This window comes from Chionomys nivalis, chromosome 6 (genome assembly GCF_950005125.1).
Source record: "Chionomys nivalis chromosome 6, mChiNiv1.1, whole genome shotgun sequence".
Classification (NCBI taxonomy): Eukaryota; Metazoa; Chordata; class Mammalia; order Rodentia; family Cricetidae; genus Chionomys; species Chionomys nivalis.
Genome location: NC_080091.1, coordinates 65000594 through 65019864, shown reverse-complemented (window position 1 = coordinate 65019864; position 19271 = coordinate 65000594). Strand labels below are relative to the sequence as shown.

The window sequence follows — 19271 nt, the reverse complement described above, 5'->3', positions numbered from 1 at the left end:
GGAGAAGGGGTGTGTTTCTTAAGAAGGGTTCACGTTAGTATTTTTTATGATAAATTGTTTGGAGTGATTAAAATGTGACCTAAATTGTAAATTAAAGTTTTCAGATCCCTTGAGTAAATCCAGGTGAGGTCTGTGTTTCCCACCCCAAGAATTATCAGAAGAAACAACACTACTCCGGTCCTAGTAAACTATGACTTAGGAAATTTCTTTGTTGTTGCTGCTGCTGTTTTATCTCTTCTTTCCCTGTGAGATTTACAATTACTTACAAGTGATGACTAATATGCAGGATACATACAATGTAGATAACCCTAAATTGGTTAAATTCAGATCTAGACTCTGTAACCCTATCATTGCTAGTCAACACCTTATAAAAATTACTAGTATCTGTAAAGGAATGTTAAAGGTCACATCTATAAATTAAATACTGATACAACTATTGATGATTTATCAGTAACAAATGGTTGGCCTTATAAACAACTTATGTAATTTTTAAAAATTTGGGCTTGTGTCGTTAAGAAAGAACACTATATTCTGAGGGCCATCAGTCTCTAATAAAAAGGAACAAAAGGTTAAAAAACATAAAAGGAATAACAGTATTTTTCCTCTTCCTCTAACACATATAAAGAAGTAAAAATGAAAGAGACATTTCAAACTCACAAAGGACAGTTTTGACTGGTTGACCTTTGGAGAGTGTTTTCCCTTCTCACCATATAACTCACATAGTCCTTAGTAGACAACTGAAACGATCACTATTGCAGAAATACTTGCCATGTTAAAAAAAATTATCTTTTGCGAGTAACTGGAGTTTTCTTACAGCAATACATAATTGTTCTCAGAAGCGAGGGTTACATGTCTTTTTTTATGTCATAGGCAATACACACACATGAAGAAGTGCTTTCCCTAGAAAAGTCAGATGAGGAAGCGAAAGTGCTAGTTATACCAGGAAACTAAGTATCCTGAAGCAGTGTCGCTGGGTGTTTTTTGATTCTTGCCCACCATCCACAACTTCTACGCAAAGGTCTACCAAGGTCTTACAAAAATGGCTCAATTACAGAAGTGACTCATTAACTGATCTCTTCAACTCTCACAGTGAAGCTAATTCTTAACAGAGCTGTGGTCTAGCTTGTCATGTCACCCCTCTGTGAAGCACTCATCACAACTGGCACAATCTTTGCAATGGTCCTAGGGATGATCATTCTTCATCTCCTGGTACCGCTCCTCGTGCCTTCTGATCCTAGGTGCTGGGGGTTGCATGGTGCCCCCAACTAGACTGCCTTCTTCCGATGGGGGTCTTTATAGAGAAATTCACATTAAGTGAGTAAATAGAAAGTGGCATCTGTGACAGGGGACACAAAAGAAAAGGTGAACATCTGTGAAAATAAAATAAGCAGGAATGATGTGATGAGAGAGAATAAGGAAGACTTCCTCGAACATGACCACTGAGAAGATGAAATGGGAGCCATTAGGGTTGGAGAGAAGGCATCAGGGAGGAGATGAAGGCCTAACAGGAAGAGGACACCTGCGATTATCTCAGCTTCCCAGATTTTGATGGAGAGATAGGGATCAGCTCTTTGTGGAGAGTCCTGTTCCTCCTAGATCCAGAAATTTCTAATGAGGATCCCAATATGAACAAGAATCTCCTGGAAATGGGCAATAGAAATAATATGGGTATCTTGCCTGCCTCAGTTTCTTTGAATGATAGATCATCTCCATCTCTCGTAGACAAGCTGGCATACATGCTGCCAGTCTTTCGGTGTCTTAATTTAGCATGGGACCCTTGTCAGTGAAAACAACAAGTTCCCTGCCTGGGAAGACAGCAGCTCAGTCCTGTTTAGCTGCCTCTTAGGTATTACAGAAAAATCATTTGTACCATTAGTTAGGGTGGAGTATTTCTGAGCTCTGACTATCTCTCTTTAGAGAGTTTCCTTGGGTTTGCAGTGTGGTTTCTGCTTTAGAAGTTAAGTAGGAAGGTGTCATTCACATCCTGCCTTTCTCCCCTCCTCCAATGACAGAGCTGCTGTATGTAAGAATGGAGGAGACAGTTTAGACTTGGAGATATTGGGTAATAAAGAGTCTCACTTATCCTTGTGAGGGCCAGGACTGGCTTCAAACCTCATTTTTTTTTGTGAGCTACAACTACCACATAAGATTTGGGGGCCCTTTTCTGAATGAGAGCTAGTAGGCATCATGGATTCAATGTTATGCATATTGATTTATAAATATACAACAATTACATCAAGTCAAGGGTGTAGCAAGCTTCCTGATTCAGAAATCTCCACAAAATTGGAAATTGAGTAGCTTATGAAAACAAACGTCCAGATGGCAAATCCTCTGAAGACCTTTCATTCTGTGTCTTTAGCTAGCGCTTTACTTTTCTTCTCTTTTCTTCTTTCACTTCCCCTTTCACTGCCTTTTATCTTCTTCACCTCACTAAGCACTCACTTCTCCCTCCCCTCCAGTACTTCCCATGGCTACCACTTCATTCTTTTCCCTCAGCACTCTCATAGCTTATACATTCTCTACAGTCAATAAAAGATGGTGTTGTGAGGCTTAGAGGACATCAGACAAGGAAGTCCCCTGAACTTCCGGTGAAAAGTATCTCCTGAGAATATGAACAAAACCTAAACCTGGCAGTCAATCATTTCTAATTTGAATGAGGTTTATAACAGAAATGAAATTAACACTGGGTAAATGTGGGAATGAGAAATCTGAGGAGTGTGTCACCCTCATTCAATATTCCTAAGCATCGTTTGTACCTCAGACCACTTTCCAAATGCAGAACACACTTCTGAGAATATAATTTAAAACAAGCAACATAAAACGTATTTTTATGTTTCATTTATGGGTCTACTGACCCATGCTAGTTTCTTGAAGGATACATTAAAGACTATGTAGATAACTGTCGGTGCAATGTAAGCCCATATAGTTCAGAAGAATAACAGACAGATGCTCCTGGACTTGTGATGCTGTCGCTTTCTTACAAATGTAACAAATTGAAAATATCATGTCAAAACCGCACTTAATATACTTCAAATACTTAGCACCATGGCTTAGCAGCCCAATATATGACAGAATATTAGTTCTTTCTCCTTGAGACTGGGTGACCTACTAAGACCTGTGACGTCACAGACTATATCATTCCTGAAACCACTAAACTGGAGAAAGATCAAAACCCAAAATGTGTTATTTCTACTTCAATGTCTATTACTATTGCTTACCATAAAGCCAACTTTTCTATGTCAAATAATCATAAGTGAGAGGTCACCTGTCACATGACATGCTTCTCAATAGATTATTATTACTGTGTGTAAACATTCACATTACCGAGTGGAAGCAGGGAGCATTTAGAAGAGAAGAAGCTGTCACAGGGAAGAGGTGAAACTAGTTTAAATTCATGGGGACAATCACGAAGAAGACTGTTTCTAAAAGAATGTCACTTACAATCTGTCTGTAAAGACACATGTGCTTCTTTGCAGAAAAAGAATAGTGCCTAGATAGACTAGTGTCTAAATGTTTCCTAAATTCTCTAAAAGAAAGTCTTTCTTAGTAATACAAGTTTAGGGTATTGCAGTTAAGGTTTGTGCTGTATAGCTCTAGACTATATAAGACAATTTCCTCATACTTACTTGAGCCAAATATGTTTCCAGTAAACCTTAAAAGAAGTTGTTCTCCTTCTCTTACTTGGAAATGTCTAGATGATTCTGGAAGTCCTCCAAACCCTTCCGAGCGCAAGTTCTTCAGTGCCAGATTTAACTCCTTAGAAGGTACCACTAAAATAACCACTCTGTGTGGATTGTCCTTCTGGTGGGACAGAACAATGCAGGCCGTGGTGCTGAGGAAGGCTTCCTCTAAAGACTTCACAAAAGAAACCAAGTGGCTATTGTCCACTGTGGAAGACAGGTGGAGCACAATAAACCTGTGTGAAGAGAAAGAGTCAAGACTCAAGGGGTATAAGAAGCAATGAAATACCACAGACCCAAGGAAAAAGTTACTTTTCTTATTTTTTTCCTTTTTATTGTTTATTTATTTATTAAAGATTTCTGCCTTCTCCCCGCCACCACCCCCCATTTCCCTCCCCCTCCCCTATCAAGTCCCCCTCCCTCATCATCCCTAAGAGTAATCCGGGTTTCCTGCCCTGTGGGAAGTCCAAGGACCAACCACCTCCATCCAGGTCTAGTAAGGTGAGCATCCAAACTGCCTAGGCTCCCACAAAGCCAGTATGTGCAGTAGGATCAAAAACCCATTGCCATTGTTCTTGAGTTCTCAGCATGGGATAAAAGTTACTTTTCTTAACTTGCTCTTAAAGCAAACATTCTGATGATCAACTACCTATATTAATGAGGGGCTTTAGTGAAATCCCAGGCAGTCAAGAAACTGGTTCATATCAGCTAAGTTCTTTGTTGTTTTTGTCTGTGTGTGTTTTACACACGTTGTTTGTGTGGGTGTGTACATCTGTACATTTGGTTGTGTGGGCACATGGATGTGCATTTATGTGGAGGTCAGAGATCAATGTTAGATGTTAGTTATCTCTCTATTGCTTTCCACCTTATTATTTGAGATATAATGTCTCATAGAGTGTCTTGGTGGACCTAAGAGAGTTCATCAGATCCCCTAGTCTTGCTGGCCAATGAGTTCCAAAGATCTGCCTGCCACCGCTCTCCTCAATACTGGAGTTGCAGATGTGAGCTGTCATGCTAAGGTGTTTGAATGCTGGGGGACTGAACTGAGGTCCTCTTGCTTGCATGGCAGTAACTTTACTGACTGAGACCTCTCCCTAGGTCTCAAGCTAAATTCTAAAACATAGTCTTGACTATTGTTGAGTGATTTATTCTTGCTCTGTAGCCCAGCTAGCCATGAATACACAACCGTCCTTCCTCAGACTGATGAGATTACAAGTCAGCATTACCTACCCCTTCTAAAACATAGCCTTAAAGTAATAATCCTGTATCAGTTGGGTTCTAGAAATAGTCCCTTGTTTTCATTATAGAGTCATGCATCTCATATCATTTCAATCAATGACTGACCGCACATATATATTTATATAAAATATATATAAGGGAGCTGAGAAACTCTATTGCTTAGTGATGTTGCAGTCTTAACACCACAGTACAAGCTTATTACCCATATCTCTATGGTGATGGTGGTATGAAAAAACTATTGCCCTGCCAAGTGTATGAAATTTCAGCAATACAGTTATGTACAGTACATGATTCTTGATGAAAACAATAAGCAACTATATCACTTCATTTTGAATTTAATATATTTTCTTATTAGTTTAGATTGTACTCCTATCTACATAAGGTTTGCCATCCACAAGGGACTCAGAAAAAGGCACTGCTATCATAAGAGATGGCAGTTCCAGCTATGTTGTTGCCCCGGAAGACCTTTTAATGGACAAAGTAAAAAGGTAAATATCAGTATTTGGGTGACTCTGATGCTATGTAGTCCTAGAATAATGTCAACTTGTGCCTTAAACTTTAACAACAAATTAAATTAAATAAATCTATATGGATTGGTTTATATCAGTAATTCCAGCAGTAAGGAGGTAGAGGCAGGAGAATTTCCATGAATGTGTAAATAGAAAGTTCCAGAGTGTACAGTGAGAGCTAGCAAGATCCTGTCTCAAACAATACAAAATAAATAAATGAATAACAATTTAAAATAGAAATGTGCAGAGAATGAAAAGGGTAGACGAAGGCATATAGAGATTTCTCAGTGGTTAAGATCACATTCTGTGCTAGTATAGGACACAAGTTAGGTTCCTAGCACTGACGTCAGGATGCTCAAAACCACCAGTACTCTCAGCCTCAAGGAATCATACACTCTCTTCTGGACTTCACAGATCCCCAAACTCTTAAAAAAAAATAAAAGAAAACAATGTAAGGGAAACAGTTATATAGCCAAACAGTATGTTTTTGTTTTAAGCTAATTGATAGTATAAATAATCCAAAATTCTAACATTTGAAATATATGAAATAATAAAATAATAATAAGCAATATTGTTTATGATTGAAGAAACATATAATATATTTAGTCTCACCTATGTCACAGTGTTTATAAATCATGTACAGTGTAGACTAGCTTCCTGGATTAAGATTCAGTGTTCAATGATATTCCCAGAACCATGCTCTGACCTGCAAGCTCCATTCAGGGTAAATGCACTATATAGGTACACTTTTAAAAACATCTTTTATCCTATATTTTTACTATGCTGAAAGTTGTTTGATAAACCAGCTATTTTATGTTTAAATAAGCTTCAACCATGCACTCTCAGATTTATTACAGACTAAGCCACTCAGGCTTGTGTAAGTATGCTATGTTCTTTATAAGAATGTGCAGTTGGCAAGGTTTGAAATTTTCACTATTCAGTAATTAAACAGGGTAAAGCACTTACACTCTGTTGCAGAGTATCAAAGTAATACTTCAAAGAACGGAAGCAAAGTATGTTCAAAAATTCTATGTCTGTAACACGTGTAGGTGGGGATGAAATACTAATCTTCAATCCTGTGATATGAGAATTTTTGTGACGGGTCATGTTTTGAGATTAATTTTTGTCCCACCCTAAATCTTATCCTCAAATACTAGTGCTCATGTAACATTTTATGTCACTACAAGAAGTGTATAAATTCTCCTGTGCCCATGTGTTGTAGAGTACTTCCCACTTTCTCTTCTATCAGGTTCAGTGTGTTTGGACTGATATTGAGGTCTTTAATCCATTTGGACTTGAGTTTTGTGCATGGTGATAGATATGGATCTATTTTCATTCTTCTACAGATTGACTTCCAGTTTTGCCAGCACAATTTGTTGAAGATGCTCTCTTTTTTCCATTGTATACTTTTAGCTCCTTTATCGAAAATCAGGTGTTCATAGGTTTGTGGGCTAAAGTCAGGGACTTCTATTCTATTCCATTGGTCGACTTCTCTGTTTTTATGCCAGTACCAAGCCGTTTTCAGTACTGTAGCTCTGTAATAGAGTTTGAAGTCAGGGATGGTAATGCCTCCAGACGATCCTTTATTGTATAAGATTGTTTTGGCTATCCTGGGTTTTTTGTTTTTCCATATAAAGTTGATTATTGTCTTCTCCAGATCTGTGAAGAATTTTGATGGGATTTTGATGGGGATTGCGTTGAATCTATAGATTGCTTTTGGTAGAATTGCCATTTTTACTATGTTGATCCTCCCAATCCAAGAGCAAGGGAGGTCCTTCCATTTTCTGGTGTCCTCTTCAATTTCTTTCTTCAAAGACTTAAAGTTCTTGCCAAATAGATCTTTCACTTCCTTGGTCAGAGTTACCCCAAGGTATTTTATGCTATTTGTGGCTATCGTGAAAGGTGATGCTTCTCTGATTTCCCTCTCTGCTTCCTTATCCTTAGTGTATAGGAAGGCAACTGATTTTTTGGAGTTGATTTTGTATCCTGCCACATTACCAAAGGTGTTTATCATACAACACATGGACACAGGAGAACACTTCCTACGTATAACCCCAGCAGCACAAACACTAAGGACATCATTGAATAAATGGGACCTCCTGAGACTGAGAAGCTTCTGTAAAGCAAAGGACACTGTCACTAAGACAGAAAGGCAACCCACTGACTGGGAGAAGATCTTCACCAACCCCGCAACTGACAAAGGTCTGATATCCAAAATATACAAAGAACTCAAGAAATTAGACCGTAAAAGGTTAATCAATCCAATTATAAAATGGGGCACTGAGCTGAACAGAGACTTTTCAACAGAAGAAGTTCAAATGGCCAAAAGACACTTAAGATCGTGCTCAACTTCCTTAGCAATCAGGGAAATGCAAATCAAGACAACATTAAGATACCATCTTACACCGGTCAGAATGGCTAAAATCAAAAACACCAATGATAGCCTCTGCTGGAGAGGTTGTGGAGAAAGGGGCACTCTCATCCATTGCTGGTGGGAATGCAAACTTGTGCAACCACTTTGGAAAGCAGTGTGGCGGTTTCTCAGGAAAGTCGGGTTCAACCTACCTCTCGACCCAGCAATACCACTATTGGGAATATACCCAAGAGATGCCCAAACATACAACAAAAGTATATGCTCAACTATGTTCATAGCAGCATTGTTTGTAATAGCCAGAACCTGGAAACAACCTAGATGTCCTTCAATGGAAGAATGGATGAAGAAAGTATGGAATATATACATATTAGAGTACTACTCAGCAGTAAAAAACAATGACTTCTTGAATTTTGCATACAAATGGACGGAAATTGAAAACACTATCCTGAGTGAGGTAAGCCAGACCCAAAAAGAGGAACATGGGATGTACTCACTCATATTTGGTTTCTAGCCATAAATAAAGGACATTGAGACTATAATTCGTGATTCTAGAGAAGCTAAATAAGAAGGTGAACCCAAAGAAAAACATATAAGCATCCCCCTGAATATTAACCTTCATCAGGCGATGAAAGAAGACAGAGACAGAGACCAACACTGGAGCACTGGACTGAAGTCTCACGATCCAAAGGAGGAACAGAATTAGAGTGAGCACGAGCAAGGAACTCAGGACTGCGAGGGGTGCACCCACACACTGAGGCAATGGGGATGTTCTATCGGGAACTCACCAAGGCCAGCTGGCCGGGGACTGAAAAAGCATGGGACAAAACCGGTCTCGCTGAACATAATGGACAATGAGGACTACTGAGAACTGAAGAACAATGGCAATGGGTTCTTGATCCTATTGCACGTAATGGCTTTGTGGGAGCCCAGGTAGTTAAGATGCTCACCTTAATAGACCTGGATGGAGGTGGGTGGTCCTTGGACCTCCCACAGGGCAGAGAAACCTGCTTGCTCTATGGGCTGAGGAGGAAGGAAGACTTGATTGGGGGAGGGGGAGGGAATGGGAGGTGGTGGCGGGGAAGAGGCAGAAATCTTTAATAATTAAATAAATTAATTAATAAAAAAAAAAGAAGTGTATAAATTAAGGTAAAGTCACTAGGATGACCCCAACTCAGTATTATTGCTGTGCTTCAAGGAGGAGTTTTTAATATAAAAGAAGCATGCAGAAAACACTGTGTAAGGAGGAAGAGGGCCATTTATAAGCCAAGGACAGGCTTCCAGTAGATTCTCAAAGGGAGCAAACCCTATAAAGATTCTGATTGGAGACACTGAGCCTCTAGAACTGTAAGATAATAGATTTGTGACATTTTGTTACAGCACTCTTGGGAAGCTGATATAGACTTGGATCCCAGAAAGGGATAAGTTAACCATTGTTTGTTCTCCAGAGAACAGAAGCTCTCATCCAGAGCAGGCTTCTCTCATAGACAAGGACTGTCAGGTGTAACTTTCAAAGCCAACCATTGTGGTATTTTAGAGCTCCCCTGAAGCACCAGGCTGGAGGAAATCCAACCAAAACCAGCTTTCCCATCATCCTCCATGGTTTCCTCTTTTTCTTTCATTCCCTCATATGGTCTTCCAGAAAAGCCTTCCTCAACTAGTCACTTGCCCTCTCATCTCACACTGTGTTTCTGCAAAATTTGGCCTGGGATAATCATAGAGGGAAGGTCGTCATTATGAAATAAAGCCTATCTTTAGACATGTATGTGATTGCCTTTCCTCATGAGTGTTTACTCCTCATGTACCTTAAAACCGTCTAAAAAGCTCCTTTAATGGGCCGTCTAGAAAACATGGAAATAAGAAAGCTAAATGAAGGAACTGAAATAACAAATTCAGGTTATATCTACATAGTTATGAGATGAGCATAATACGAACAGTTAATTGCTATCCTGTGGAATTTAAGAAATGAAGGTGCTGTTTTGAAACTATTTTGGTGTTAAGAGAAACCTATAAAAATAAACCTATGCTGCAAGTCGTTTCGAAAGTCCTAGTTAAACTATCAGGAGCAAAATTGCAGTGGATCCATGTCAATTGTGGTTTGCCTTTTAAGTGCACTCCAAAAGACAGCTTATGTTTCTATCTGAGTAATAAAAATATAATCCTTGGATTCCATTCCTACCCATTAATTACAGGCTGGAATAGAGTGTCATCGCCTCTGAATGTTTCCTATGGTCTTACCTCTCTAAGTGTTCACATAATTCAAAAGACACCAAGCCATTTTGGACAGTTCTCACCACAACGTCATCAATCCCAAACCAACCACTGTCTCTGCTTCTGAATCCTAGCAGTTTCAAATTTTCGCAAGTGTTGTTACCAGGTTTTCTGAGGGCGGCACTCTTGGTCCTATAAAATGGGAGCAGAAATGGGTAAAAGATTACGTAGCACAAATCCCACTTAAAACATCGACTTTTCATGAAGTGACTAAGCCAGTAATAACCCATCATGAGTATGCTATGTATTACTAATTACTTCTGACTTCAAGAATAGAAAGATGGGATGGTTATAGCTGTTGCTTACCAAAGTATTCATATGCTATCAGAGTATTACCTCTTTACAGCATGGACCATCGGGGCGGTACAAGAAGGTAGAACGAGTGAGTTAGGAGCAAATGTAATAATATTCAAGGATATTTGCAAAGTAAAATGCTGGTGTGAAAGAATAGATTTGAAGAATGAAATACATTTTACTAATGGTACAAAGAGGATTAAAAGGGGACTCTTAGAAACATAAAAAACCAAGAGATAAAGTGTGGATGCTTTAGAGATACTCAAGAATGATTTATAGCATGCTAGGTAAAACCATGGACTCCAACACTATTTCTTCTCCTGGCTAGGACAGAAGTCTCTTATAATGATAACTGTCATTTGTTATCATGTATAGTCATTTGGTTATCACATTAAAAGAATACTGTCTTTATTATAGGATTACATATGCAAGAATTGATACTTATGAAGCAGTCATTGAAAGTGTTAAGTGGTATTAATATTCCCATACAACTTTTTACACATTCTTAAATGCTTTTCGTGTTTATATAATATGTCCCTTCCAAAGATTGACAGCTTTAAGTACTGCATGATACTGCTTGCCAACTAGAGATCATTCAACAGACCAGTTTCTAAGAGTCAGGTAACATGGTTTCCTTTATTTGGCATTTGGCTATGCAGGAATGCAGAGACTGTGGCTTATCCTTTTCCTTTGGTGGCAATGCTCTGGACTAAGGAAATTAATTAAATGTGTGAATATTAAGAAGAGCATCTAGTTGTTAGGGGAATAAGGAAAAAAATCAATGTGAAAGAGACAATGGAGTCTTCAGAGAGTAAATAAGAGGTCTTTCAATGAATTATCTTCTTGCATTCATTTAAGCAGCATCTGTTCTTCACAGCCAAATATGAAAATCCATTGATATTGGACATTCTTTGAGGAAAATATCCTGCAACCTGCTGGGAGACAGAAACAATCTAGCAAGCTACTAAAATCAAGATTTCTTTCTGTCTCTATCTCTGTCTCTGTCTCTGTCTGTCTCTGTCTCTGTGCATTTGTGTGATGTGGTGGTAGTGGTGGTAGTGGTGGTGGTGTGTGTGTATGGTGTGTGTGTTTATAAGTAGAATTATAAAACTTACCTCAGTTTCACAGACCAATATGTCCCATGACTCAGAAACAAAGAATTGGTCCAAACCTAAATTATTTTGAAAATCCTCTATTGGTTTTTCAGGACTTAGAATAATATAAAAATTAGGAAAATTGGCTATCAGATGTTAGAATATAATCACAGATATAGTAGATTTTTTTAATCCCTGAAGCTGAAAATTAATTCACATAGGAGGATAGACTCACACTGAATCGTTCTAGAAATCAATTCCATTAAATACATTGCAGATCCTTCCCTAAACCCACCCTAAGTAGTAACTACACTTTTTTTCTACCAATGCTCTTAAGTTTCCATGAGACTGAAAAGTGTAGTGAAAGTGCATAGTTCCTGACTCAGGACAGACAATAACTTAAGTCAAATTGTGCATCTGGCATTCATGAACAATGGCCACTAAAATAGTGGCTAACCCTTTGCTTGAGTGCACAGTGGGGTTGCATGTCTCCATCAAAAGAGTTCAGTGGGACCACATAACTATTTCCAGTTAACTAATTGGAAATTAAAGAGGTATTTGCCACCTCGAGGCCATCTGGTGGTGCGTCTATCTAAAGCTGTTCTACAGCTAGCATGGCAGCCAAAAACTGTTTATTCTATGTTTAAGTACATGCATTATAAGTGAGAAGGAGTCTTTCATAGCCATGGAATGAGATAGAAAGACTTGTTATATAAGTATAATGAGATACAAAGGACTGTTGAGAGTTTCGTTATCTCTTCATAACAGGCTGACCTGTACTGTATGTTCCTTCTGGATCCAGTTATGAGTTTCTGAGATATTTGGGATAGGCATCCATACATATAAATGAGGGAAATTCCTATCTTTCTCTGACTTGAATTATGAGATGTAGTAGATATCATCTGCATGAGGTAAAAACATGTCAGGAAATATAACTGTCTGAAGAAAGAACACAAACGAGATACTATGTTTTATTCCCAGCACACAAAACATAAATAAATAAAGGTACAGCACTTTTTTATTAAAGACTTTGTTTGCTTTTCTGTGATCTAAAAAGTGTCCTTAATAGCCAAGGCTAATAGCATATACCTGCACTCTTAGTACTGGGGAGGCTGAGGTAGGAGAGCAGAGAATGTGAGGCCAGTACAGCTGAACAGCAGATACCAGAAGAGCTATATAACAAGAGTCTGTCTCAAAAACACAAGAAAAAACAGCCCTGAATTATCAATCAGAATGTGAAGAAATAGACACAAAGTATCTTTAAGTCAAACAACCACATTGTATATCCATATCTCCTAGGATTAACAGCTCTCTAATTAGACTATGCCCTTAACCACTTATGCACTATGAGCAAACTTTGAACAATAATGTTGCCTAAAAATGACAGGTACTTGGTCGAGATCAAAAAATGACAACATTCTGATGTTAAGGCATTCTCCAAAATATATGAACAAGGACTGAAGAGATAGTTCAGTTAGCATAACATGGAGAATGAGCATAGGTCCTGACTCCCAGGACCTATGACAATGACAGGTAGGTAGATATGCCTGCTCTTTTATAATCCCACTGGTCAGGAGATAGACATAAAGAATCCTTGAAGCAAACTGATTGGACAGGCTAGTTGATTCAGTCTGTTCCACATTCAGTCAACCATGTTGGTACCATGTCAGTCAACAAAGTGAAGAGTAATCGAGGAAGATACCCAACATCAGCTTAAGATCTCCACACGCATGTCCAGTTGTATACAAACTCTTACAGCTGCATTTAGGAAAAATTAAAATAAATAAAATATATACCACTTTCTAAAAATGGTTTATTTAAAAATGTTCATCTCTTCCCCAAACAGAATCAGGCTCTTTGAAGACACTGACTAAAATAAATATGCTACTAATGTCTAAGAAAACATGTACCGCATGCAATCACATCATCAAATTCTCATATCACATTTGACTTTCAGAACATTCCCTTTGTGGTTTACATAATGTATGAGCCTTTAAATGTGAATGTCATTAACGTTTTAGGATTAACTTTTTCTCAGAAAGCTAATTTAATTATTAATGTCCTGATTTTTACAAAGAACTTCTTTACTCAAAAATTGAAAACAATTCTCATTTTAAATTATGCATGTTTTGATGGAGCTGTTTTAAAAAGAAGTGTTTCATGACTATTACTTTTGTTAACTTGACACAAGACAGAGTTACCCAGGAAGAGAAACCTCAAATGCAAAATGTTTCCATCAGATTGTCTGTAGGTAATTCTGCAGGGAGTTTTCTTGATTCGTGTTTGATATGCAACAGACCACTGTGGGTGGTGCCACATTTGGGCAAGTGGTCCTGGGTTGTGTACAAGAGCAGGCTGGACAAGTTATGGAGAGAGGAAGACACCAGCACTCCTTGATGGGCTCTGTTTCAGTTACTGCCCAGTTTTTCTTCAGTGATGATGCACTATGGTGTGGAAGTGTAAGCCAGATAAACCCTTTCCTCTCCAAGTTGCTTTTGGTCACAATGTTCATCACAGTAATAGGAACACTAAGACAGAAAGTAAATGGACCAGAAATGTGTGTAAGTCATATTGGCTAGGGTGTATGACATACTGAGGAAATTCCGGTGGTCTATTTTCTACATAGTTTTGTATTTAGTTTGCAAATTCGTGATCATTTTCTGGGTCAAATTGTGCACTCTGAGTTTAATATTTGTTTACCAGTATAATCTCTATGGATTTCAATTCAATGATTGATAATGAAAGTTAAGGTTTATTTTTTTCCTTTTCCTGATTCAACTATTCTGTTTAAATGATCAAGTCATAAGCTTTTGGGGTCTTGCTTAATTGTCAATGTTCCTAGTCCCATTTACACTTATCAAGGACTCCATAATCTAATTTACCACATGTCTGTTCATGATAGCTGAGGATTCCTCATGATCTGTCAACATTAGAACAACCACCAGCTCATTCCTCTACTCCAAGCATTATTTTTCAAAAATATAAAAAACACTCTTTAAGGTTAAGTTCCATAAAAGTCAGGTACTATTCCCTGAGACTGTGCTCCCAAAGACACTGCATGCTAAGCACTAACATAAACGTTTGTTTTTTCAAAAGTGAAATTATATACATTGTCAACCTGTCTTAATGATCAGCATGATCTACTCATTCAAATTTCTTTATTTGTGGTTTTTTTTCTTCCCAGTAGGTTTCACAATATCTAACTTAACAAAGAAGAAATATTTCTATAATGCTGTACTTCATGGAAAAAGAACGGTGGTGACTCCAATCAATTTTTATTCAGAAATCTCTTGTTTCTAACCTGACTATTTATATACCCATCCCCTAGGCAATGAATACCGCATACCAAGGAGTATACAAAGGAGGTAACATTTGTTAAGATTCTTTTGGGTAAAGGAAAAAATAAATACACTTTACCAAACTATAAAATGAAGCAATTAATATTAATGCATGTTTATTAGTGCAGCAAATAGAGAAAGTAGAAAAATTCTATATAGAAGAAAAATCATCTTTACCTATTTTTTTCTTCATCTTAACTTTCTTTTTCTATACTACCAGTGAGCATATTTTTCAAAGCAACAGAAAATTTATTTTTTATGTTAAAATGTGAACAAACCAAGAATTTGATGTTGCTGTTTCTTGAGTCCAAAGCTCTTCTCATGCCAATGACCGTGCATTCAGAGGAAAAGCTCAGCCTACTTAGGGTTAAAAGTTTCCTTATCGCAGTGACACTAACATGGAAATCTCCTATTGAGTCGACTTGGACAGAAAGGTAATCCCTAGACACTAGGTTGATTTTGCTCAGACAATCTGCCAAGGAGATGGGATGATAGATGTGCAGCCCAGGGTACATTGTCTCAAGGCTGACATTACTATTACTGTATGTTTGCCAATTTTCCTTAATTCCTTTAATACCACATAAAGACATTCAGAAGAGTGTCCCTTTATAAAACGTTCTGCTTATAGTCACTTCAATATTTTATTTCGGTGAGTGGGGAGACATACTATTAAAGAGTGTTCAACTGGGAGGTTTCCCCTTGATTTTCCCAAACAGGCTTTGCAAATCATAGGAACTTACTACTCTTAAACGCAAACATTTTGACATGTTTGAAAACTTTACAAAACAATAGCTTCAGTTTTAATCAATGAAAAACATTCTATTTACTCCATAGCTGACGAAGCCAATGTTTCATAAACATTGTCGTTATTCTAATACGCGGGACTTTCCTGTATAGATCAGACAATACTAGCACCTAAGGATAGAACAGCATGCATATGTTTCTATCTAAGCATTACCATTTCTTTCTGAAGTTGATTCTCTAATACATATAACACATATACATATAACACAGAATGATAAGTAACAAGTTGGGAATGGGTAATCTGAGAGTCTTTCCTCAATAAAGCAAACTGATTAGATGATAATAAATATGATTTTTAAATATAATATTTTGGCTTTCATAAGACAAGGGACTAAAAAAATTCCCCAAATTTTCTACAATAAAAATATGTGTAAGGTCAGAGTTACAGCAGAAGAAACAATCAGACTGGAATGAAGGGATTTCCATATGGACAAACACCCTTCCAAAAAATCAAGAAATAGGAGGCAGCAGCAGTAAGCAATATCTGAATAAGCAGAATATGAGCTCTTCATCCTTGGGATCACAGGCACACTGAAAAGATGAACTTGAAGGTTTAGCATATTGAAACTTTTGAAAATAGTCCCTTTGAAGTAGGAGTTGGATCTCAACAGAGACAGAAATAAATGCCATCTGAGGAAATTGGCTCCATTTCATGCCAGCAGAAATCCTATGGTACACATCCAGGCATTCAAGTTACCAAATAAAGATAAAGAGCCATGACTGACAGTTTACAAAAGAAATGGCCACAGATAGGAATTCTCAAGACTACGGAGTAAGTAGCAAGGAACTATTAAGAATCTAGGAAATTTTAATAGGTAACAAATAGAAATAAGAGAATTTAGAAGAAGATATTATAAACGATGATTCAAATATCATCTTAAAAGTATTTTACAGCCGGGCGGTGGTGGCGCACGCCTTTAATCCCAGCACTTGGGAGGCAGAGGCAGGTGGATCTCTGTGAGTTCGAGACCAGCCTGGTCTACAGAGCTAGTTCCAGGACAGGCTCCAAAACCACAGAGAAACCCTGTCTCGAAAAACCAAAAAAAAAAAAAAAAGTATATTTTACAGGTCAGAATATTTTTAACAATGGGGTGTTTTGAACTGGAATGGGAAAAATTATATGTCACATTTCTATCTATCTATCTATCATCTATCTATCTATCTATCTATCTATCTATCTATCTATCTATCATCTATCTATCTATCTATCTATCTATCTATCTATCTATCTATCTGTCATCTATCTCTCTACCTTCAGCTGCTGAAGTTGAGTAACAAAATTGATGTCTATTTTTTCGTTCTCTATCATTTGTCTTACAGTAAAGAATGTTTATTTTCTCTTCTTGTCACAAACCAACATAGTGTTGCCCAAACTTCTGAAGCTGCAAGCATAATAGGAACAAGAATATAAATCTTAACCCAAAAAAATGATGGCAAGTCAATGAAGAGGAAGCATGTGGGTTCAGTTCATGACTGCATCATCTACTAGTTAGCAGACTTGCAATGGTTCTTCATGTCACTATACCTAAGTCTCACACTGATGCGGCAATGCAGGCAACAATATACAAAACAAATATGCTGCAGAAGGACTCTTGGGTAGTAGTAACTATTACTCTTGTTTTTCAAGACATGTCCTTTCGTGTTTAATGAATGGGAGTATCCACTTTTGCTTTCTCTGTTAGCAAAGAAAAATAATGCTAAATTAAAAAAATACAAATTAAAATCAGGTTTAAGGTCCTACAATATATTCTATTTGTTAGCCTTTCATTTTTTATTTATTCTGACTGGTGAATATATATATATATATATATATATATATATATATATATATATATTTGACTTTATTCATAACGATGTTTGATTATATAACTTGGGTAAAGGAATACACTTGTAAATAGATATAAATTCAAATTTAATAAATAAATACATAAATTTTGAGACAGGATTTCTCTGCGTAGCTCTGGCTGTCCTGGAACTTGCTCTGTATACCAGGTTGGCCTTGAATTCACAGAGATCCTCCATCTGACATAAGCATCACCACCACCCAGACATTTTAATTTATTTTTAAAAGATCAAATTTATCTTATTTGATCATTGAATGAAAAAATTATAAGTGCTATGTTGCATTCTCATAATTAACCATATCATAGATTCTTAAAAGGTTTAATCTTGTATCTATATTATTAATAAGCCGCATTTTTTCACAACCTGCATAAGATTGAACAAGGCCCCACTGAATGTGGATGTCAGTTGTGTGGCTCGGGCAGTTTGTGGGGCCACTAGCAGTGGAATTAGGATTTATCCCTAGTGCATGAACTGGCTCTTTGGAGCCCATTCCCTATGGAGGGATATCTTGTTCAGCCTAGAGTCAGGGCTGATGGAGGAAGGTCATTGGCTAATAAAGAAACTGCCTTGGCCCATCTGATAGGGCAGAATTTAGATAGGTGGAGTAAACAGAATAGAATGCTGGGAGGAATAGGAAGTGAGCTCAGACTCGACAGCTCTGTTCTCTGGAGCAGACGCCATGCTCCCCTCTCCCCGGCAGACACGACCAGGATGGACGTAGGCTAGAATCTTCCGGGTAAGCGCTCCTTGGGGTGCTACACACATGAATAGAAATGGGCCAAGCAGTGTTTAAAAGAATACAGTTTGTGTGTCATTATTTTGGGGCATAAGCTAGCCATGCGACCGGGAGCTGGGGCAGCATGAACACAGCCCACAGCTCCTTCAACACAGGGCGAGGGCTTGGTCCTGCCTCAAGTGATGGGACAGACTTTGTTGACTCCCCAAGGGAAGCCTCACCCTCTCTAAAGAGTGAATGGGGGGTGGGTAGAAGGTAGGGGGAGTGAGAGGACTGGAGGAAGAGTGAACTGGGATTGGTATGTAAAGTAAGATTGTTTTAAAAATAAAAAAAATTAAATGAAAAAAAGCATAATATTTTCGCATGACACAGTTTTGAGTCCATGAGAACTGAAAGTCTTTCCTGTTGTGGGTCAATAATGAGAACATTCTTCACACTATTTTCCTCCGATTTGTAAATATGAGCCATTGATTATAGTTAATCATGGAAGCTTCTTTGTCTCCCGTAAAATTCGTTAGCAATAGGAGGTCTCTGACTCACCTGTTGAAGTATGAAGGTGTTGGCAGGCTTCTGTGCATTGTGGCACTCTCTGGTCTCCTGTGATCTTGTTCAGACTCAAGATTCTTTTTTTCAGGGAGAAGGGAACACGGCAGGAACACTGTGACTGGTTTCTGAAAAGGATGAGTGGATGGATGCTGGATGTGAATAAGAGGACTTGTGGACTGTACTGAATAGGAAGAATCTTGATGTGCTTTTAAATACGACACCAGAGAAGGATCGACTGGCTGAATCTAAACAAAAAGGAAGGAAAAATATGCCCGTGGATATAACCTCAAACACATATATGCACACATACATTCAGAAGATGCAAGTGTTAGTATGTTCCTAAAACATTTTTTCTGTAAATTTAAGGGAATACATTGTTATGTTTTTCTCTGTACATTCTTGCCTGGAAATAGAACTCTTTATGTAAAAGCACACAATTGAGTAAAATCTCTTAAAATGTTGCTTCCTATTCACACATTCATGCACATGCACACTTAAACACACAAACTCATGCATGCACTCACACATACACACACACATGTAT

General features: G+C 37.9%; 1 protein-coding gene across 1 annotated transcript in view; it reads right to left on the bottom strand.

Moving 5' to 3' along the window:
* The window catches only part of Dthd1 (death domain containing 1), a 59267-nt gene that overhangs the window by 28955 nt on the left and 11041 nt on the right, over nt 1-19271 (bottom strand). The window contains exons 5-7 of the mRNA XM_057773039.1: nt 18722-18972; nt 10038-10202; nt 3627-3916 (exon numbers count right to left, since the gene is read on the bottom strand). Coding sequence (XP_057629022.1) covers nt 3627-3916; nt 10038-10202; nt 18722-18972 — 706 coding nt within the window. The remainder of the gene's footprint in view (nt 1-3626; nt 3917-10037; nt 10203-18721; nt 18973-19271) is intronic.